Source organism: Pelodiscus sinensis, chromosome 2 (assembly GCF_052426305.1).
Source record: "Pelodiscus sinensis isolate ZL-2025 chromosome 2, ASM5242630v1, whole genome shotgun sequence".
NCBI lineage: Eukaryota > Metazoa > Chordata > Testudines > Trionychidae > Pelodiscus > Pelodiscus sinensis.
The window spans coordinates 149,166,470-149,190,802 of record NC_143053.1 but is presented as its reverse complement, the minus strand read 5'-3'; the positions used below and the strand labels follow the sequence as shown (position 1 = coordinate 149,190,802).

Below are 24,333 nucleotides of genomic sequence, written 5' to 3'. Positions count from 1 at the left end.
TCTGTTTTCTCGGTTTGAGCATTCCATCCCTACATGTATTGTGTCTTCCAAGAGTCTTTTCGGTCTCTGTTCACAAAATTAATGAGACTCAGAGACTTCCAGAACCCTGATGATTTTATGGTTTGGGTTTTTTTAACATAGCAGTATGTCGAAGAACATCAGCTGTCCTGAGTAAGAAATCTAAGATCAAGTCCCACAATTCAGAGCATGTGAAGTAGAAAGCTAAGCCTTGTGTGGATACAGAATTTGTATTCGCATCTGTATCTGGAAAAATGAGATGGGGACATCCGCACATGCGGATATCCATGGATATAAAGTAGACATCTGCAGATTTGCAGGGCTCTGTAAATAGTTGTGCAGTGCTCAATTTGTATTGAAAGATTTGTTGGGGCTCCTGCAAGCCCCAGCACAAATTAAGCACTGGCAGGCAGCCAGAGAACACCTTCCCTCCTGCCCCTCGTGCTCCATGCTCATTGTGGCCCTCCACCGTCAGCTCAGCACACCACTCACCACCACCCTCACCCCCTCATTCTCCATGCTCATTGTGGCCCTCCACCGTCAGCTCAGCACACCACTCACCACCACCCCCACCCCCTCATTCTCCATGCTCATTGTGACCCTCTAGTCTGCTCGGCACCCCACTCCTGCGTCCCTCACTCCTGCATACACACCCCTCTTGCAGTGGCAAAACTGACCTGACATCACACAGGAGCAAAGTGCCTGTTGCCGTTATTTGTGGTTTCCCCCACGCAGTCGTCCTGGGAGGTGGAGGGTGATTGACCTGTCAAGGAGAGAGGTGTTGGAACTCAGCCTGGCAAGCTGAGGCAAAAATTAAGCACTAGCTAGGCAGCTGCCTGAAGAGGACTTTAGTCCCCTCCTGTGCCCCTCACCCCCAAACACCTCCCTAACCCCCCCTTTCCTGCAGTGGGAAACTTACCTGGAGTCAGGGAGCAAAGTGTCTGCTGTCATTGCTTCTGGCTCCCATACACAGCCACCCAGGGAAGATGAGGTGCCCAGGGACACTCCTTGCATGCTTCCATAGGGAGAACAGACTCCCAGTCCCTTGCATTATCTAAACTATTTACAATATTATCAGCTTCAGCTTTTTATCAGCAACTGAAGATGGATGATGAAGATAGAGATAATTTCTAATTGTGTGTGTGGGAGGGGTTGGGGGGCGGGGTCTGTGATCAATTAAAAAACCCAAGCAGCCTGCCAGAAGAACTAATTCTCATGTGGCAGGTATTTTCCCTCAACATCTCAATATTGCAGACCACAGCAATAATTTGAGCAAGAAGCCTGGAGACTGACACATTTACACCACAAAGAGGTGAAGGCTCTCTCCTCGGCCCCTGAGGTCACCATCATTTGAAGAAGGCTGCCAATCCCGAGGGATGTTAAGGGCAAGAATATTTGTTCTGATGGCTGTCATAAAACAGTGGTTGTTGTTTACAATAATAATAATGGTGTGCATAATTATTAAGCCGTATAGTTTTTTATAGGAGTAATGCATACTCCTCAGATACACTGTGAGATGGCTTGCTGTTGCAGGTGCGGTGCAAATGGGAATACAAAAGGCAGCTAGTGGATTGTGGATTGGATGCACATAGTTTCATTCTAGCAGATGTAGATCAGATGCAGATGTACATATTTATAACCACGCAGGGCTCTATGGATGACAGCAAGCTGATTGAGGCTTAAAATAAGCCAAATTAAGGTGATATCAATGGAGAGGCAGGTCCTATCCAATCTTATGAGTGAGGTTTGTCCCTTTACTGTTTATTGGGTTTGCAGCTGGCGGTGTTTTTTGAACCTATGAAGGATTGTACTGTCTCTTTAAGAGGCAGGCTGGAGTCTGGCTCCCATACACAGCTGGAGCACAGCTGGAGCAGTCTGGGATATAATCAAGGAGCCCCTACCATAGAGTAGGCTGTATAAACAAGAAGAGGAAGGTGAGTGAGGGAACAGGAAATAGAATTCATGAAGCCAGCACTGTTGGTGGTTTATCTGAGGCTCTAAGAGAACCAGCCTGATTAGATTCAGAGGCTTTGTGTTACGGACCTTATGTTTGGGTCCTGAGATGAGGAATGTGTCAGCTGTTTGTTTTTAATTGTTCTGCCTGAAGCTTTATTAAAAAGGGGTATGCCATTTAGTTAATGTGTGTTGGCTTCCCCTTGCCTGTGCTGTTAAAACAAACCTATTGTTCCCCATCTCTCTACAGACCCTCAGCTGTAACAATGCCCCCCGATATTTTCATATCACGTGTTCATGTTACGGCAGCAACAGTTATTGTCTTTGTGCCTCTCAGATTAGGCGTTAAAAATACATGTTCTAAATCAGGCTACTTTAAACATCACTTGGAAACTATCACTATTGCAGAACATAGCTGCTCATCTACTTGAAGCTATTAATGGCAAGAATCATATTATGTATGTTTTCTAGCAACTACCTTTGGATTGCTGTTTATTTCTGGGTACAATTTAAGGCATTGATTTGTATTTAGCTTGATGGCTGGTGTCGTGGCTGTTTGGTAGGCTACCCTTCTCCATGTCTGCCTCTGGTCTCTAGAAGTAAATGTCTGGTAACCAGTGGTAGTATGTATTCAATATTTGCATTTGGAATTTTTTACCATGATGGGCATGAGAGCGTCTCCTGATATTTAGGCTACAGTGCAAGCCTTTTCTCAGGTTTACCAAAGACGGTGTGGAACAGGGGTGAGCAATAATTTTTGGTGGGGGCCCATTCCAAGGTTTTGGTAAATGGTCAAGAGCTGCACTTTTCTGTGGTGGGGGTGCAGGGTCTAGGTTGGAAGTTGGGTGCAGAAGGGTGCACGGAATGATGTGGGGTCTGAGAGGGTGTTTGGATGAAGGACAGGGTTGTGACCTGAGTCACAGTGTAGGGTCGGAGGGGAGTGTAGGTGTAGCAGAAGATTTTGGCCTGGAGGAGGTGTAGAAGGGGGTACAGTGATGTCTTTAAACATTGTCATCTTGTGCTTTAACTAATTTTCTAGTATTAGTTCCTTACATATATATTTTTTCCTTATACAGGGAAATTATCGCTTTATGAAACTTTTACTTGCTCGTAGAGCAAACTGGATGCAAAAGGATTTAGAAGAAATGACTCCTTTACATTTAACTACCCGCCATAAAAGTCCCAAGTGTTTAGCTTTGTTGCTAAAATATATGGCACCAGGAGAAGTGGATACCCAGGACAGAAACAAGGTAAAATACTGCTTTAATGACCATTCTTGTAAAGTTTCAATGGAATTCCCATTCATAACAGATAAATATGAAAGAAAAACATATGCTATTTCTGTTACCTTGGCAGATACCTTTTGTTTTGCTTCCACAAAATAAGCTTGGTAAAATAATGATTTAGTACTAAAATACGTTAGTTATTCACAAATGCTATTTATATAAAAATGGATTTAAGGTTGAGGATACATGTCAAGTGTTTGGAATACACTACAGTACTGAGATACTGTAATTATCGCCATACCAAGCATTGTAAACTAAGGATGTGAGCATATAATCATGTAAATGGTTAACCATTATGCCTGGGCATATTGGTTAACATTCATAGTTACACGCACATTATCAGAATAGTAATAGAAATGTAGCCGTGTTAGTCTGGGGTAGTTGAAGCAAAATGCAGGACAATGTAGCTACATTGTCCTGCATTTTGCACAGTATCAGAGGTAGCTGTGCAGGAGTGGCAGCCAAGCTCCCTGGAAACAGTGCTGCAGCAGGGAGCCAGTTAGTGCCGGCTCGCAGGGAGCCACCTGCCACCCTGCACTGCTGCTTCTGTATTAGAGCAGCAGCTTGGGGAGGCAGCAGGGGGCCGGTGAAGTGCAGAAGCAGCAGCCAGCTCCGCAGGAATGGGATTGCAGGGGGAGCTGGTGCACACTAGCTCCCAGGGAGCCACATACCGCCCCATACTGCTGCTGTGTCAGCTGTGGTGGGTGCATGTAACCTCCCAGTGGTTACACATTTACACAGTTTCCTACATTTTAACATCCCTATTGCAAACCCAGGAAATTCAGTTCAACTTCAATTTAAAAGCTTCAGGGGGATAGCCAAGTTAGTCTATACAGGATAAACTTTTGAAAAACAACAAATGGTCTGATAGCACTTTATAGACTAACAAAGCATATAGATGGTATCATGAGTTATTGTGGGCACAGCCCACTCCAATGACTGGTCAGGTGCCCACGATAGCTCATGATACCATCTATATTTTTTGTTAGTCTATAAAGTGCTACCAGACCATTTGTTGTTTTTTAAGTTTAATTTAAAAGACATGCAAACATGTTACGGTATGGAAATGCAGAGGTAAGGCAACCAGACAACTTTTACTATGTCAGAAGCTCTTCAAATTTTCCATATAGTTAAAGCTCTCAGAAATCTTGTTCAAAATCTACATTTGAATATTTGTGGGGAATTAATGGTCATTCCTTCCCCCCACCATTATTCTTCAAAACTGAAATTTTATCAGTTAGTGGAAACCATAACTCTGCCCTGTAATAACACCATTAAGGGGGGGAGGAAAGAGAAAAATCTTTAAAAATCAATTTACATGAATCCGGATCCACAATCATCAAAATGTTGTTTTTTTAATGGTGCTCACCCTAATACTGCTGAATCTGCATTTTTCATTTATGTGGATGCAAAAATTGAAAGCTGATAGTTGAGGCTACAAATATACTTTACTTGTGAGCTAACCTGTAACAAGCACATGAAATGTCACAATAAACTATATGGTGGATTCTCCATCATTGGAAATGCTTCAATTAAGATTAGTGGGAGGGTTTCCTAAAAGGTGTGCTCTAGATCAAACAGGATATGTTACACTGGAAGTCAGATTAAATTATTACATTGGTCCCCTCTGACTTTCTAATCTATGGCTATGCAAATACTTTTGTATGTGTGTCGACTTAAGGAGTAAACACAGTCCCTTTTTATGGAAAGAAGGAAGGAATAAAATCCTTATTTGTGTGGGAGAAAGGAAAAAAACACGAGAGGAATTTTGAGGTTGTCTCAGACCCAGCAAACAAAAAAACATTACACAGTTAACCTGTGCACATATATTAATATTGAATATTTACTAATGTTTCTGGAGTCCCAGTTAAGTTTGTGTTACACTGTTAGGGACAGCAAACAAATTGTGTAGTATATTTCCTTGGTTGTTATAGGACAAGAAAGCTCATTGTGAAGTGGAAATGTGTTTTGTAGAAATGTATAATTAAGGGGTGTCCTATATCTTCAAATATTCTTGTTTTTAAATGGTTTGTTTGTTTTTCAAGGCAGAGGTGAAATCACATGTAAACCCTGGCTAATATCCAGATCTTCCTAATGAAACAAACGGTCTGGTTATGCAGCAACTAGTCATGTATGGCTGGCCCATGCCAACTAACTAGGGCTCAGGCTGCAAAGTTGTTTTAATGTTCTAAAGAAGTCTGGGCTCAGGCTGAAGACCGAGCTCTGATACCCTCACACTTTGCAGGGTCCAACACACCAGAATCCAGCCCAACCCTGGAATTCTACACAGCAATGAAACAGCCCTGCAGCCTGAGTACCACAAGCATGAATGAGTGAGTACATCCAGCAACAGGTGTCTAATTGCTGAACAGACATAACGTAAATGTCTTCAAGTGAAGCAAAGCGACTTTTTTCTCATTCAGGATTGAGTGGATAAAAAAATCTTAAATTTTGAGGTAAAGGCGCTTTTCTGTTTTCTGAATAACAGAAAAGTATCTGAAAAAATTCCCGGCACCAAAAAACTTTCATCCAGATTTGCAAAACAAAAATAAGTGAATAGATTTTTATGAAACTTCCCAAGAAATTATATTCTGTGTTTGAAACCAAGCATGAAAAACTTCAGCCTAAAGGTAATTAGAAACTGAAAAAAGGTTTAGAGGGAAAATGTCATCTCATCTGTAATTATAGCATTTATGTGTAATTAGAGTGTGATGTACGTAGTTATAAAATGATGTATGTAGTTATAAAATTGTGATTTTGTTTGTTGGATTGTTTTATTTAACTAAATTACAGTATTTCAAAGAACTTTACCTGTGTGAAAAAATAAGCAAATATTTTACTTTCAGAATTGTCTGTAGCTTGTAACACACACACATACACTGTACACTTCCGAGAGACATTATTATTGCTCTCTCTAATTATTGTTTTGCTTATACGCATAGAACTAGGACAACAGCCGAAGTTCTAGGTCATAAATGACCATACTGCTGTAATAACAGCTGCTGATCAATACCAGTGTTCCCTCTAAGATTTTTCATCCATGAGTGGAGTGAGTTTTGTTTTGTGCACTAATATTGAGGTCATGTATGCTTGTTTGGATGTGCATTACCGTGGCACCCACCAGTTACTAACAAATTATATATTTTTGAAAATGTTAAGGAAGAAAGAATACTAAAACAAGGGATAATTAATAAGGTTCATGACTTGCATGTTTGTTTACTATGAAGTCAAATAAAGAAAACACTGCAAAATGTTACATAGCCAGCTTTCTGTGTTTATAGCCTTTTCCCAGGCCCTCCCCGAGCTGGGATAGATGATCTCTTAGGCTCCCTTCCAGTCCTATGATCACTGTCAGAATTCAAAACACCAAAAGGAAGTTGGAGGATTTTCTAGCAATATTAGGAGTATGAGATCCAGCAGAAAAGTTTGAATTACAGCATCTCTCAACTTTTATTAGGATACCAAGGCATGACCACAGTGCATCAGTGCAGGAATGTTGAAAGAGTGGAAGATGTATCTAAGCCTCCTTTGTGCCTTCTGTATTTTCCATCTTGCCAGAAGCATGTGCAGCTACTGTCGTATATTAGATTAGCCTTAAGGCTGTTCTAAGTCTGCACTGCCCACAGTTTAATAAGTCATAGGAGGCCAAAAATAAGCACAGGGCAGCATGGCTCTGGTTTTCATCCAGAATGCCCATATGGCATGAGCTTGTTTGTCTGGGGGGAGTGGGGAGGGTGATTCACACAGCCATTTCATTGGCACTAAGCAAGCTAGAGCATCCCCTATCTAAACTGGGGGTAAGACCCAAGTAGGGAAGTGAGATCACTGCCTTTAGGGTACCTTTGTGCCACTGAAGTGCAAAATGGTTCTGGGGCACCCAGTGGTGTGACATGTGACTCCTGGCTAGCATGTGAGAGGATGCCCTGTGTCTCCAGGGCCACCTCCATGCCATTGTATCTGGAGCTGCTAGGTATCTGCCTGTGCAGAGAGTGCCTTGCCCAGCCTTCCTCTTCTCATGACCACTTGGCCGTGCTGCAGAATGCCGCACAAATAGCATAGACACCCACTGGCACAGCTAGGTGGCATCCAGAGCAGTGCACTCCTTTCCCCCCTCTGCAGTAGTGCAGGGAGCTGTGGCATGCTGCTGCAGGAGTTAACATCTGAAGAGAGATGCAGCATCTTACAAATGTACACAAGCACACTTTTTTCTAAATTATGCTAGTGCTTTAAAATTGCTTACAAGACACCGAACTAAGCATGGAAATAGCAGGAAAGAAAATTAATTGAGAGGAAGCAGGGAACACCTACCTTCTGCACTAGCTACAAGCCTCCTGATGGTTCAGCACAGAATGTCAGCCCCCCAATTTTTAAAGAAAAGGATCCACGATTTCTATTTGTGAGGGTAGTTTGTTCAGGACAATAATGCCAGTTGTCAGAATAACAGAGAATATTGTATCTTACTGCCTGGGAAGCAGATTTTTAAACACTTTCTTTAATTTACATATAATAAAAGTTTCTTTCATATGTACAAATACAAAACATTCCCACTTTTAAAAACAAGTATTTGTAAAGCTGGAAACAAAGAAATAATGTGGAGTTAAAGAAGGGATTTGTTCAAAGCTACTTCTTCCTCTTAGTATGTACAATTAAGATGGCAGAGATTTAAATGGAAAGATACAGCCCTTATGCCAGTTGATTATAGTATTTCTGCTAGAGCAAAGGTTGGTATGAGTGGAACTTCCACGGTGAATAGATCCTGTGCTGACCCTCTGCACAGAAGTGAATTTCACCCCTGATCATCTTGACTGAAGAACAAGTAGTGCAAGAATAATACACTGTAGTGGAGTTTAGTATATATCATCTCATTTAAAATTGGTGCTGATCAACTGGAGAAACAAGAACATTAAGTTGAAGATACAGTCTATTCTTGACCTAATTTATTCTCACCTATTTCATTCCCAGTAATCATTTGAAGTGAATACTGTAGAATAGCATACAGTGCCTCTCTTATGCTGATGTACCATTCTTTCTGCACACACTGCTATGCCAGATAAACCAAAGGTGTTACAGATAAATATACTTAAATAGAAAATCTCCAAGTAAAATCTCTGTGCAGGTGAATTGTATAGACAGCTCTTGCTGTTCAGTCACAAACTTAATTGACTCATACTGTTTACCTGCTAAAATAATTATTAGGTTATACCTTGCTGTTTGTTTAATAAATTGCTTTTACAATAATTCTTAACATGAAAATTCTACCACTACAAACAGCATGACACCATTTAGTGTACTAATATTGTTTTCTGAGGGTTTTCTGTATTTTTAAATTCTAGCACAATTAGAAAAACAATAAAACAAAATAAGAGAAAACAAAGAAATAAATAGATAAGCAGCCGGCCGTTGGAGCAGCTGCCCGCCACACAGCTCCAGCCCTCATCCCAGCCACCAGAGCAGCTATCCCCTAGAGCAGGTGCCCACCGCACAGCCCTAACCCGGCTGCTGGAGCAGCCACCTGCCACATGGCCCCATCAGCCAGGCCACATGGCATCCATCAGAGCTGGAACGGGGCCGCAGTGAAGCTGCCACACTAGGGACAGTCTCACCATGCCCCGGCTCCAGCTGCAGTACGCGGGGCAGCCACCTGCTACATGGTCCCGCCAGCTGGGCCACATGGCATCCGCCAAGCTGGAACCCACCACCATGACATTCACCTTCCAGCAGGTCCAGCAGGAAAGTGAGTGGTGAGTGCTGCAGCGCATCTCTGCAAAGAGTGCATTGTGCACGGCTGTGCAGCCATGCACCTTAGAGGGAACTATGATCAGTACAGGTACTTAGTAAATAATAATTCACAGCCATCCAGTTTAATAATCAGTAGGAATATTTTTTAGATATAGAAGACTCAAACCTACTCCCATTAAAATTTGATATAAATGGGTATAGGATTGAGCTTGTATATTATACACATCATTCTGAGACCTATTACAGGCAAGGCTACAATTTTATCACAGAAGTCTCATAAGTAGCAGAATTTGTTACTTCCAGAAATCTCCGTAACTTCAGCCTGCAGTGGCCTGAAAGTACAGAGTCCCCGCTGCCCATAGTGGCCAGGAACAACAGGATACCCCTGACAACTGAAGCCACTCTGGATGGAGTGGGGACTCCACAGCTCCCCCGTTTATCATGGACAAAAGAGGGAGCCATAAATTTTTCTTTGTTGTCTGTGACTTTTACTGAAAATATCCATGGCAACATCTTAGCCTCATTTACAGGTTTACAATAATGCTCACGTTGCAAAGCAGTGTAAATAGTGTAAATCTCTACACTTTAAAATATATAATCTGATTAGCGATAATTATGAAAAGTTACTTTGAAGATATCTTTTTATAAATTCTAAGTAGTTTTTCACAAAATTAATTTTGAGACTATATCCGTTTAATTTAATTTTTAAAGTTTATGTGTTTATAAAACTTTGAATGTTGTATTCTAGCAAACAGCTCTGCACTGGAGCGCCTACTACAATAACCCAGAGCATGTGAAATTTCTTATAAAACATGATTCTAATATTGGAATCCCTGATATTGAAGGCAAAATCCCACTTCACTGGGCAGCTAATCACAAGGATCCCAGTGCAATTCACACAGTCAAATGTATTCTGGTGAGAAAATTTATTATAATCATTCCTTTCTGTCTGTTTTTCTGTATTCTTGATATATATTTTCAGTTTTGTGGAAGTATAAAATTTGATAGATCCACTCCATTGGTCCTTGTAATGCGAAATCCTTTGTGTCCAATAATTGTTTAATAAGAAACAGCATATACCTCACAGTGTACCTAGGCCATTGTGCAACACTGAAGATGAAAAGGAATTCCTTCTTAACTTCCAAGGATAGTAAATTTATGGGCTGAAGCATGATATGATTATTTACATGACTATAAATGTTTTCAGGGCTATAAAATCTACAGTTTTAAATACATGTATTATTTATCTCAGTGACCTCTTTCACAGTGCATTTGTTTCTTTTCATTAGTTCCAGGTTCACTGCCGCTTAATTCCATTGTGTTAATCCAGTTTCTTGTGTTATGGGTCCGGGTACTAAGGCTATACCTAACCAATGTTCAGTGTGAACTGGAAAAGTTTATTCAGAATCATATATAGTCCTCTCTAGCAATTCACCTTTTAAAGCTTAAATAATCCTTTGCTGTGTGTGTTTTTCTTCTCTTGACTCTCTCTTGTGTTCTTGTTAGAATATACTATAGGGACTACTTGAAGTCATACAAAATGTTAGGACCTAATTCTGCTCTGTCTTTCACTCTGTGGCTTCCCAGTAATTTCAGTGACATAAAACAAAGGTATGAAATGCAGGACTGCATTTCCCCCTTAATATCACAGCAGCCTCTGTTTTCTTCCTCTTTAAGATGTTTTTGTACTAGGCAGGCATCCATTGAGCTATCTGCAGTGGATCTTAATCTTTATCCTTAGAACAGGCCCCCTAATGGGGGCTCTTTTGCATTTCAAAGTGGAAGGGCCCCCATGGAGCCCGGAGTCAGTGGGGGACTCAGAGTCCCCCGCTAACCCTGGGCTCTATGTGGTGCTGCTGCTTTTAAATGCCATGTGGAGCCAGGGTCAGCTGGGGACTCCCCAGCTGATCCCAGGCTCCATGTGGCATTTCTGCATAACCCAGCATCAGCTGAGGCCCCGGGCTCTGTGCGTTTTGAAATGCAGTGCTGGAGCCTGAGTTCAGCTGGGGAATCTTCAGCTGATCCTGGATTCCAGGGAAATGCTGTGCGGAGCCCGGGGTCAGGTGGGGCCTTCCCAGCTGATCCCAGGCTCCGGTTGGCATTTCAAAGCAGCAGCACCCGGGATCAGCTGGGGATTTCCCAGCTGACTCCGGGTTCTGTGGAAATGCCACAGGGAGCCCAGGGTGAGCTAGGGAGTCCCCACCTGCCCCCGGGCTCTATGCGGCGCTGCTGCTTTAAAACGCTGCAGCAGTGTTTCAAAGGGGCAGCATGGCACAGAGCCCGTGATCAGCTGTGCAGCACTGTCCCTTTGAAACACTGCCAAGGCATTTCAAAGTGGCAGTGCCGCATGGAGCCAGGGTACGGGCTCCACACAGTGCTATTGTTTTGAAGTACCCCTTCTTTACCACCCCCCCTTTGCTGCCTCTGTTGGATAGAGGCAGCAAGGGGGGGTTGACTAGTTGACTCAGCTGTTTGCATTTGCTTATTGTATAGTCGACTAGTCCTTAACATCCGTAGTTCAAATGTACCTTCCTTGTTCATTTTTCTAGAAATGTATAGCTAGAGGCCATATATCTGCAATACTTCATTCAATAGTTTAATAAAATTTTATATTACATGTTTTAAAAAAGGTCTTTAAATCACCAAACTTCAGCCAGTTAGTAACTCACAGTTTTATAGAACTATAGTGTTTAAAAATAAAAAATACCGGAAAGGTCTTTGCAGTGTTGTCTTCAAGTCATCATTGTCAAGTCCAAGTTGAGTCTCAAGTCACTACAGTTCAAGTCCCAAGTCAAATCTCAAGTCTTAATTTAAAAAAAGTCAAGTCACTTTTGTACAAGCCATCAGTAGCGGCATTTTTGGACATTTTTTTCACCAAGTCAGTTTAACAAAATTAGCAAGTCTCATGTTGAGTCATAAGTCACAAACAATGAACCTGAGTCTAGTCTCAAGTCGAGTCACCTAGGTGACTTAAGTTGGACTCGAGTTCAAGTCGTGAGACTCGAGTCAACAACTCTGGGTCCTTGATTTTATTTGAATTGAGCTTCATGTTTTAGAAAGTGTGTAGGGAACAATAACAAGAGTAATTTGTGGTAAAGAGGAGTATTTTAAAAGTAATTTGTGGTAAAGAAAGCATCTACACAGTTTGTTAAGCTTGAAAAAAGAGACCGTGAGGAGATCAAATTATGTTTTCCAAGAAATTTGGAGTCAGTCCTTTAAGTATGTGTACAAATATGTCCACACTAAATGGCTAGGGCAAAACCCATTGGTGTGAACTGAAGATGAAATACTGCAAGATAAATTTGTGTTAGATATCAAAAACATCAGTAAAAATATGTGTAGGTAGCTGTAGATTTAGTTTAGGTTATTGGTAATAAAACTGTCTAGTCCCTGTTGTACTCATTAGTGACACTTCATCTCTTGCCTGTTGTGAGGCATTTTTTACCATCCATTAAGGGTATATAGTTTTTCTTTCAAACTTATAATATATTTTTATGTTTCTGATGTTTTTGTTAAACAGGATGCTGCTCCCACAGAATCTTTATTGAACTGGCAGGACTATGAAGGACGAACCCCCCTTCATTTTGCAGTTGCTGATGGGAATCTGGCAGTGGTTGATGTGTTGACCTCTTATGAAGGCTGCAATGTGACATCTTATGACAATCTCTTTAGAACTCCACTTCACTGGGCAGCTTTACTAGGTGAATTGAATAACACTAAACGTAAAACTTATTTAGGGCAGTTGCCTATTTTTATTCTATCTCTTATTACTATTAAATTTTTTCCTGACACTGTTAATTCATTTTTGTAGAATAATTATGATAAGCTGGGAAGCAAATTCCAGAGTCTGAGGTCTTCCACTGAAAATGCCCTGTAGCAGGAGACCATGCATTCAAATCTAAGAGTAGTCATTGAGAACATATTAGCTATTCTCAATTTAAATAGATGAAGAGGCAGTTTCTCAGGACTCAAACTAGCCAGGACTTGAAAAATCAATAGCAACAATTTGAATTACATCATAATGCTTAGAGGGAGCTTGTTACCTATGCCTCTCTCCCTGTGGTATATGTGGGACGGAGTTTCCCTCCTACTAAATAGCAGGGTCCCGTCCCGGGTTTAATCTGGGCTCCTTTTCCACCAGGAGGACTCGCTGGCCCCTGGGGCTGGGCCTGGGCCTGCCTGGACCCACCCCGTTACCCAGGGAGCCGTTTATCTTATGGACGCCGGCTTAATAAAAAGTTCCAGTCCCGCACCTTCTCTCCGATGCCCGCTTCTTAGTCTCCACTACCTCAATCCCCTCCTCACGGGATGTTAACCAGGCCGTAGCCCTGTCAGTCTTTGGGGTGGTCTCTGCCTTTCGCCCCCTCAGCACCTCCGTCCAGTCACCAGCTGCGTAGGGGAACTCGGGCCCACCCGCACTCCCAAGCTCCAACCCAGGACCGTCAAAGGTACGACAACAGAGCCATACTTGAATGGTGAGCCAAACCGACACACTCACCACCCCTCTCGGGGGGGTTGTCTGTAGCGATTCCCCCATCCTAGGCTCGTTCCTACGTCGGTCAAATGCTATGGCAGCGGCAATCGCCCCTCGGTCCCAGCGGGGGCTTCATCCACAGTATCGGGCGTAAGGGTCCCATGAGCACCGGGTTTGGAGCTGTCGACACCAAGGGCTCATCCGCCAACGGTGTCGCCCCCAGTTCAGTCTCCCACGACCCTTCCCAGGGGTCGTCCTCCTGGTCTCCCCCTGCTCTTCGGGACCCGTCGAGGTGGAGGTTGTTCTCTCAGCCGCCCGCCCGGAGCCTTCCGTCCACGGCGCTGAGGTTCTCCTTCCCTTGGGGCTGCTATTCCCTAGGCCTCCTCCTGCCCGTCTAGCCCCCTCGTTCCGCTCTCCTCTTCCTCCACGCCTCCCCTCTTCCTGCCGCCCTGGCACCGCATTTAAACCCCTTGCCAGGCCGCCAGAACGTGCGCAGCTGCCACAACAAGGCAGAGCTCAGTTCCAGGCTTTTATTGAATATAGTAAACTGATGATTAGAAGTGATATGGGCACTGCAATGTGCGGTGAGTACTGGCTGCAAACTTTGGAATTTCCCATGAAAGTTTAAGAGACCATGAGGAGGACCTGCCCTTTGCTAAAGCTCAACTTTTTTATGAGAACTCAGCCAACTTGAACTTAGTGATAAATGATCACTGACACCAAAAATCACAAAATATTCAGGTTGCCTTCAGTCCCCAGAGACCATTGCCCTCAACTCAGGCACCCTAGATCTTATACCAAATATAACACTTGTAGCCAGTCCTGTAATAAATTATGTACAGGCAGTCCCCGGGTTACATGGATCCGACTTACATCGGATCCCTACTTACAAACGGGGTGAGGCAACCCCGCACTAGCTGCTTCCCCCCAGCAGACCAGGGAGATGCGAAGCTAGCGCCCCCCACAGCAAACCAGGGAGACGCGGAGCGGCTTTTCTCAGCAGACACCTCAGCTTGAGAATAAAGGACTGAGGGAAGTGAGGTGTGGGAGAATAAAACTGAGCTCTGGAGAAATGTTTGGCTAGAGTTTCCCCTACAATATGTACCAGTTCCGACTTACATACAAATTCAACTTAAGAACAAAACTACAGTCCCTATCTTGTACGTAACCCAGGGACTGCCTGTACAGATTTATAAACTAGGAACAGGAAATGAGTTATGTAAAGGTTAAAGCAAACAAGCATAATATATAAATGAGTTACCATCTATGATTCTCAAAAAGAACAGATGTTCCGTTTCATGCAGACCCAGGTTAACTCTGAGGAGCTCTGCTTTAATTTAGTGTCTCTGGCCCAATGAGAATTCAAACAGCAAAGAGATTCTCATTTTTCCTTGGCATTTATATATCTTCTTTCAGAAATTAAACTGATAGAAACAGCTCCCATGCAGTTTCCTTCTTCATGGGGAGAAGGGGGTGGGAGGGGGGAGAAATTCACTTAATTAAGTCTGTGATCCGTGCTCTCACCCAAATGGCTTTTTTGCATTTAATGAACAGGATTTAACATCATCTTGTTAGCGACCATCCTTTTCATTACTGTAAAAGTGTTTTTTCCTGTTTGGTGGAGGGGACAGATAGCTCAGTGGTTTGTGCATTGGCCTGCTAAACCCAGGATTATGAGTTCAAGTCTTGAGGGGGGTGGCATTCAGGGATCTGGGGTAAATCTGTCACAGATGGTACTTGGTCCTGCTTGGTCCTCCAGCAGAGGACTGGACTCAATGACCTCTCAAGGTCCCTTCCAGTTCTATGAAATGGTATATCTCCATGTATTTATATTATTATAGTAGTCACAGAGGTTTACAGTGCAAATGCTTGCTATCACTTTATAACATGAAATGTAGTTGAGTGAAAAGAATACATGCAGCCTCCCACTAGCATTTTATAATCTACTGAACATGTTCTTGTCAACTCACACACCTTATATTTATTGTGATATTACTAACACTCAGGTAAGCAAGGCTGGTTTCTAGCTGTATATTTGCTATTCAGTGATGCCTTGGCTCGAACTGGCACCTAGTCTGTCAACATCACAGTCCCATTCACTGGATTCCACTGCCTTGCCTAGAGGCATGACACCCAATAGTGTATTCACTAGCCAAATACAGTATGAATACCAGAGTGACAGTTCTTTAATAATGAAACAAAAGATAGGACTATGTAGCACTTTAAAGACTAACAAGATGGTTTATTAGATGATGAGCTTTCGTGGGCCAGACCCACTTCCTCAGATCAAATAGTGGAAGAAAATAGTCACAACCATATATACCAAAGGATACAATTTAAAAAAATGAACAAATATGAAAAGGACAAATCAAATTTCAGAACAGAAGGGGGATGGAAAGGGGAAGGTGAATGTCTGTGGGTTAATGATATTAGGAGTGATAATTAGGGAAGCTCTTTAATAATGTCATCTATAATGTGGAGGAAGGATCCCTATCCGTTATGTGTGGGTGTCTCCTTCCTGGTCACTGGACAGAATGTTCCTTACAGAAGCCTCCCTCTTGGACTTGTGGGCCCACATGAACAGCCAGACAGCACAGGACACTTGAATGCCCCATGAAGCCAGGATGCATGTCAATCTTCTAGAACTTTGGGCAATCCAAAAGCTTGCAAGGCCTTTGTGCAATGTATCCACTTCCATGTCCTTATAATATCGGACAATATGACAACTGTCTTTTGTACATACAAACAAGGAGGGGCATGATCCATCCCCCTGTGTGTGGAAGCATTCACTTTGTAGACTTGGTATATCAAGAAACAAATTGCCCTATCATCAGCCAACCTTTTGGGAACTCAGAATACGTTGGTGGACATTCTGAGCAGGCATTTTGCCATCAGGTGCAAGTTCCACCAGTCATTTTGGGATCCCTTGACCTGGGAGAAGCATCCCAACCCTGAAGCACTTCATCTCATAGCTTGGGTTTTAGATGGCTCTCTGCCCCAGACAGTTCCTTGCTCTCAAGTGATGCAAACCATCCTTAATAACAGCAGAAAATATCCCTCTAAGAAATGCTCTTTAGCCAAGTGAAGGTATTTTTCCATTCAGCTGAAACGCTTCTCTCCTGAACAAGATACTCCCCTTCTCTCAAAATGAATCTCCAGCTGTATGCCGCTCTTCTACCTGCTGTCACATCTTCCTCCTCTATGGGTAAGGGCATTCTAAAAGTGCAAGTGACATCAGTGACATCGCTTCAGGATGTACCTCTTCTTGACATTTGCAAGGTATCTACATGGAGTTCCCAGCCACACGTTCATGAGACATTATGCGTTAATCAGGACTGCTTAGCAGAGGCCATCTTTCAGATGGCTCTGCCATCTGTACCCTAGCATTGTACTTCAGTACTGATTGTCATTCACCTGCAAGGGAATACACATAATGACCAGCTCTCAAAGAAGAAAAGTAGGTTACATATCTGGTTCTTTGAAAGGTGTGTACCTTCTTGTATGCCACTATGCGCCCTGCTTCCCTCTCTGTTTTGGATCACTGCTGAATCTGCAATAGAGAAGGAATTGGAGAGGTGATCAGTCTGCTCCACCTCTATATCCTGGGCTTGAGGCACAAGCATAGTAAGAGCACATGCACAGACCAACAGACACTACTTGCAAGAATTCTCTAACTCTAAGCACATTAAGGCTATGTCTACACCTTCTTGCGCATGTGCTTTTGCGCAAGAGCGTCCATGGCAGTGTGGATGTTCTCTTGCGCAAGAAAGCTCTGAAGACCATTTTAGCCATAGGGGTTTCTTGTGCACAAGAAACCCCTGTTCCCGTCCACACTGCCTTCTTGCACAAGAGCTCTTGCGCAAAAATGCTTATTCCTCGTGGGCAAAGGAATAACTCTTGTGCAAAAAGCCCTCTCTTCTGATGATCTACTGTAAACTTTCTTGCACAAGAATGGGCTTATAGTGTGGACGCTCCGCAAGTTTTTTGTGCTAGAACAACTGTTCTTGTGCAAAAGCCTGGAGTGTAGACAAAGCTTATGTGAATGAGCATCCACAGTGGAATACAAATAGGGACCACATATCTCAAAGAACCACTTGTAACTATAAGGTAAATAACTTTCTCATCTAGAATTCATTTTTTATGAATTGGAACATAAGAGTTTAAATAATTGCTGTTCTTGGGGAAGCTTGGCAGTATTGGGTGAAGAAATTGGGACTGCTTAGAAGTCTTCTCAATGATTACAAGAAATAATAACCAGAGGCCAAATCCCGAGGTTACTTTTTTTTCATCTTTTTCTTTGTCAAATTACCACAATCTTCAATGAGAATTATGCTTGAATAAAAACTGATTAAGGACCTCCCAACTTGATTCGTGCAGCACACTGTGTCTTGAAACAAAATTGCTCATTTAAGCAACACAGATGCTAAAAGCACATCCGCCCAGACCACGGCTCACTTTGCTGTCTTGAACTGACCACTGAGTGAAATTCAAGGTTTTGGTTGTAATTCCAAAGCCTCGTAAGGAAATATCTACCTCACTTATTACAGAATAGTAGACTGTTTTCTGATAAATACTGTTGCTGGTATAGTAGCACGCTATCATAGCCTTTTGTGTTTTACCGTTAGCTACAAGGGAAAAGGATTATACCACAGCTGTAGCTACCAAGACATTCACCCATGACTTTGTTTGCTTGGTCTACTCACGAGCATGCACATCATACTTTGGACTTCAGAGTCACTCCAGAATCCACAAGAAGAGAGCATGAAAACATCATCAAACCAACAGACCATGCTAATAGATGCTAAATTACTTCTTCCTCATTTTCATCTTCCCAGGCTATCATGGTTCCTTGGTGGCTTGCAAAAGATGAGAATAGAAGGAATAGTGGAACTAAAACACCATTAACAAAAACAGCATGCCACGTTGGACAGATGCAACATAAAACTCATATGAAGTCTAAAAATTTTCTTTGAATGTCCCAATATTTATTAATGTTTGTTATTTTTTTTTTTGTTTAATAGGAAAGAAGATCTACAAAGCAAAGCAACTAGGGTGTGTCTAGACTACATGTCTCCGTCGATGGAGGCATGTAGATTAGACAGATAGGCAAAGGGAAATGAAGCCGTGATTTAAATAATCGCGGCTTCATTTAAATTTACATGGCTGCTGTGCTGAGCCGACAAACAGCTGATCATCTGTTTGTTGGCTCTGCGCGCTAGTCTGGCCGCGCCGCGCTGACCTGAAAGCCTTTTATCAACATCTCCCTTATGCCTCGTAGGATGAGGTTTACAGGGGATGTCGATAAAAGGCTTTCATTTTCACAGGGAGCGCCCGGAGCCGACAAACAGCTGATCAGTGCGGCAGCCATGTAAATTTAAATGAAGCGGCTTCATTTCCCTTTTTCGAATACACAAATCTACATGCCTCCGTCGACAGAGGCATGTAGTTTAGACGTACCCCTAGTGAGTGCATATATTGTTCATTGTTAATTTCTGCTCTTTTCTCAGGCCATGCACAGATTGTCCATCTTCTCTTAGAAAGAAATAAACTTGGAACTATCCCATCTGATAGCCAAGGGGCAACACCCTTACATTACGCGGCACAGAGCAACTTTGCTGTAAGTGTGATATATCTGTTCTCATCAGTTTAATATCTCAAATATAAAGCATATTTTTTAAAAATATAACATAGATTGTACAAATTATTGTGGCAAATAGGGTAGTCCTGATAACAGATTTCAAATGTTTTGTAGAGTAATCTGAATCCAGAGGTGTGTTCGCAAGTTTTATTCAGAATTTTCCTGTATTGTATGTTATATAGACGATGGATTATTTAAAAAATTGTGTATTGATTTTGAAACAATAGTCTATATCCTAGGAACTCCACATAATAATAGAAAAAGGAATTATATACCTCTTAGCTGATGTTTCACAGTGGATTTCTTTCTGAACCTTGCTACATTTTTAAACCTAGCACTTATGAGCTGTGCATAGTGAGATCATCGATATCTGTGGTGTACTTATGTAGCTGGTGGCCTTTAGTACAGTAGGTTTGGCTTTAAAAATGGATTAATTTCTTAATATCTCCTATAATAATTCTAGCTTTTGTTCCATGAAACATGGCTAAAAATAGTCTTTCTTATTGCATAGCTCCATAGTTCAATATGGAGTAGCTCCATATTCACATCATATCTGAGAAGATGATGGAACTTGAGCAGTTTCAAACTATAAGGGTCAGTTTCTCTAGTAGGGATATTAAAAAGCAGGTAGTTGTGTCTGTGTGTTACATTCACCCACCGCATGGAGTGGCAGCCCGAGGCCACACGGCTGCTTCTGTAGTTTTTAAACCGGCTCCCAGCGTGTACAGGCTCCCACCTGCTGGCTCTGCTCCAGGGGAGCTGATGCGTGCCAAGAGTTGGCTGTTAAGCCGGCTTTTGGCATGGACTGACTCCCAGCTCCCGCACCGCACTCAGAACATGAGGGAGAGTCACCTGACCCATTCTTTTAGGATATAAATCTGAGGAGTTGTCCCAGCGTGAGGGGCTGTAGAGGAGGGTTTGCAACAAATTGATATGTTAAATAGCAATCAGTGCTGCATAGTCCTGTCTTCTGTTTCAGCAGGACCAGATGGTATTCACTCAAGAGTTCTGACGGAACTCAAATATGAATTACTATCAACTGTGGTATGTAACCTATCCTTTAAATTAGCTTCTGTACTCAATGACTGTAGGATAGCTGATATGATGCCACATTTTAAAAAAGGAAGCAGATGCGACTCTGCCATTACAGGCCCATAAAGTCTCACTTCAGTACCAGACAAATTGGTTGAAACCGTAGTAAAAATCAGAATTATCAAACAAATAAATGAACATGATTTGTTGGGGAAGAATCAAGATGGCTTTTGTAAAGGGAAATAATGGCTCACCAGTCTTAGAATTCTGTGTTGAGGGTTGACAAATACATCGATAAGGGTGATCGAGTGGATGAAGAATATTTAAACATTCAGAAAGCCTGTGAATAGGAATAAATGATCAGCCCTCAGAATAGAGAGGACTAAATCACCAAGGATGTGTACTGGGATCAGGGCTATTTAACATATTCATAAAGGATCTGGAAAAAGAGGTGGCAAAATTTGTAGATAATACAAAATTGCTCAAGATCATTAAATCCAGAGTAGATTGCAGAGGGTCTCACAAAAGTAGGTGATCAGGCAACAAAATGGAAGACAAATGTCAGTGTTGATAAATGCAACATAATACACATTGAGAAAACCTAATGCCAACTATACATACAAATTATGTTTCTAAATTAGCAGTTATCACTTAAGAAAGAGATCTTGGTGTCTTTGTTTTCAGAGAACTATCCACAATGTGCAGTGGCAGTCAAAAAGCTAACATAATATTAGGAACTACTAGGAAAGATATGATATGGTACAATGAAAGGTATAATATTATAGGAAATAACATCATGCTACTATATAAATCTGTGATATGCCCACAACGTGCATGCTTGAGACTTGCCTTATTTCAAAAAAGATATATTAAACTTGGAAAAGGTACCGAAAGGGGCCACAAAAATTATTAGGGTTATGGAGAGATTAACATAAGAACGGCCATACTGTGTCAGACCAAAGGTCCATCTAGCCGAGTATCCTGTCTTCCGACAGTAGCCAATGCCAGGTGCCCCAGAGGGAATGAACAGAACAAGTAATCAAGTGATCCCTCTCCTGTCATCCATTTCCAGCTTCTGACAGAGAGAGACTAGGGACGCCATTCCTACCATCCTGGCTAGAATTAGAGATTACATTAGAGACTGGAATTTTCAGCTTGGAAAAGGCAACTAAGGGAAGTTACGATAGAGATGTCAAAAATTGTGAATGGGGTGCAGAAAATAAATAAGGAAGTGTTATTTACCCTTTTATGCAACTCAAGAATTGGTCGGTCACTCAATAAAATTAACAGGCTATGGGTTTAAAAGAAACAAAAGGAAGTACTGCGTCACACAATCCACCATCGACTTGTGGAACTCATTGCCAGGTGATGTTGTGAAGGCCAAAGTGGGTTCAAAAAATGACCAGATATTAGCCAAAATAATCAGGGATGCAACTCCTTGCTCTGGCTAGCCTAACTTTCTAAGTGCCAGAAACTGGGAATGGAAAATGAGGGATGAATCACTCAATAATTGCCCTATTCTGTTCATTCCCAGTGAAGCATCTGGCCTTAGAATCATAGAATCATAGAGCTGGAAGAGACCTCAGAAGGTCATAAAGTCCAGCCCCCTGCTCTAGGCAGGACCAATCCCAACTAAATCAACCCAGCCAGGGCTTTGTCAAGCCGAGACTTAAACACCGCTAGGGATGGAGACTCCACTACTTCCCTGTCCTTGGGCACTGTCAGAGATAGGATACTAGGCTAGATGGGACCATTGGTCAGATGCAGTACAGTCATTCTTATATTCTCAGAGGAATGACTGAAGCCTCATTGAGAGATGCATAAATTCATTACCAGTTTGCCCCTGCTTTGTGGTAGCACTAAGATATTTTACATTTAGCAAGCACAATTCCTTTTTAAAAGGGAGCTTTGTTGCTTTGATGCTGTCTGTATAGACAACCAGGCTTAAGCTGCCCATCTCATCTTCTACCAGGCTACAAAACCCAGCCTTCAGAAGACAGCTCCATTAGCTCTTTCCCACTTTCAGTAACAACTGGAATACATTAAGTTCAACTCAAACAGTAGCCTACTCACTGTTTAGAGAGCTCAGGAAATCAAGATGAACTCAGTAGTGTTCATCTTTGACTGTCCTGCGTTTTGAATGTTCATACTTGACTGTCCTAAGGTTGTAATATTCCAGTCAATTCACCGAATACAAGCTTTCTCAAGTTATTTCCACAAAGGTACCGTTTAGCATGTATTTTTTCCTTGTGTCTTCACCTGATCATTCATTTAGCATAGACAAACAGATAAAAAATGAAAGTGTAAGTATTTTACACTTTGTCACTTTTAATGGTATGTATGTACTATCAAATACCAAGCATTTGTACTAGCCCTTCATGTGTTCCTTCTAGGGTCCATAATTCCCTCTCCCAAACTAATGCTTTGAAATAAATCTTACTATCCCTTCCTTTATTACAGATGTTAACTACAGAACTAGCATCAGTTAAATAAGTGGGTTTATTTCAGAAACAGGGATTGTTGTTCTGCAAGTTAGATGCATAAATTCACAGAGCTTAAGGCCAGAAGGGGCCATTCAGCCATCTAGTCTGACCCTCAGTCATTATATTTCACCACGTTACTCCAGTATTGAGATGAACAACTTGGGCTCGTCTACACTGGCCCCTTTTCCGGAAGGGGCATGTAAATTTCATGAGTCGTAGTAGGGAAATGCGCGGGGGATTTAAATATCCCTCGCGGCATTTAAATAAAAATGTCCGCCGCTTTTTTCCGGCTATTCAAAGTAGGAATAAGAGCCTCCGGAAAAGGGCGCTTTTTCCGGAGGATCGGGGCCAGTGTAGACGCTCTTTTCCGGCTTTTTTAAAAGCCGGAAAAAAGCGGCGGACATTTTTATTTAAATGCCGCGGGGGATATTTAAATCCCCCACGGATTTCCCTACTACGATAGGTGAAATTTACATGCCCCTTCCGGAAAAGGGGCCAGTATAGACGTAGCCCTTGTGTTTGACCTAGGGCTAATCTATACTAGAAGTACTACATTGGTACAGCTACACCAATGCAGCTGAGCCACTGTAGTGCATCTGGTGAAGATGCTTTCTACCAACAGGAGAGAGCTCTTCCCTCAATTTAATAAATCCTCCACCATTAAACATGGTACCTACATCAGCTGGAGAAGGTCTCCCAATAACATAGTGGAATCCATCCTTGTGCTTATGTTGGTGATATAGCTCAAGTTCTGTCTTATTCACACCCTTGAGCAATGTAAGTTATACTGAAACAAGTGATAGAGTAAACCAATGTTCCCGCTAATTTTTTCCATCTATATGCGCAGTAAATTTTCTTATGTGCACTGAGGCATGCATAAATGTGCACCACGAAACACATGCTTCTGGCTGTGGGCACTCTGCTGATCAGCTAGCTGTCTGGCATTTGAATCTCCTAGGTGGCTGCTAAAGCACTCAGCTTACAGGAATTTAAGCTGATCTAAGGAACAATATAAACTGGCTGGCTTTCAGCTGGTAGGTCCTTGTGAGCTCAGAGCACATATACCTAGCCCAGAGAGCTGGGAAGAGTGATTTTTCTGTGTTTTAGATCATTATATTTCTTTTTCTTATAGTTTGCTATTTTAGAAACTAATCAAGCATTGATGCTGGGAGGTGAATTAAAAAGTTCTTATGTAATTGACAGTTTAAAATTGAAGCATCACTCAAGGGAAAAGTGCAGTACCTTTTGTTTTGTTTTGTTTTTTCCCCATGATTTAGAGAGGGTCTAGTCTGTCAACTACACAGAAAAGCCTGGGCTAAGCTGTAATATCTTTGTTAATCTTTGATTTACTATATTTTAGTAATTCAATAATCTGATTACTTTATTGACTATTAGAAATAGTAGTTTTGTCTCCAAAGATGTTACTTATATGGCAGAACTGTTATAAGAGCTTTGGAAAATTAAATTGTATCCGTGTGGAGTAGTATTCAAATTTAAAGAAAAGGATTTTTTTTCTTGAATTGCTCAGCTGTATATCAACATGGTTATTTCTAGTCATGTTTTTGATCATTTCCCTCACAGTGATTGTATGTCTTGTGAATTCTAATTATGTATGCATGATGCTTCATGGTAAAATTCAGGTTACAGAAAAGCAAGAAATGGTATCAGAATAAGACCAATTTATTCATAACTTGTGACAAAGCCATGTTT

General features: G+C 41.9%; 1 protein-coding gene across 6 annotated transcripts in view; it reads left to right on the top strand.

Moving 5' to 3' along the window:
• Positions 1 to 24,333, top strand: part of INVS (inversin) — a 145,403-nt gene that overhangs the window by 57,971 nt on the left and 63,099 nt on the right. For 5 of the 6 annotated variants that reach the window (XM_075921591.2, XM_075921589.2, XM_089776475.1 and 2 more), the window contains 4 exons: positions 3,048 to 3,221; positions 9,745 to 9,912; positions 12,517 to 12,697; positions 18,978 to 19,087. In XM_075921591.2, coding sequence (XP_075777706.2) covers positions 3,063 to 3,221; positions 9,745 to 9,912; positions 12,517 to 12,697; positions 18,978 to 19,087 — 618 coding nt within the window. In that variant the 5' untranslated portion in view covers positions 3,048 to 3,062. The remainder of the gene's footprint in view (positions 1 to 3,047; positions 3,222 to 9,744; positions 9,913 to 12,516; positions 12,698 to 18,977; positions 19,088 to 24,333) is intronic. The other variant, XM_075921590.2, reaches the window with a different exon arrangement.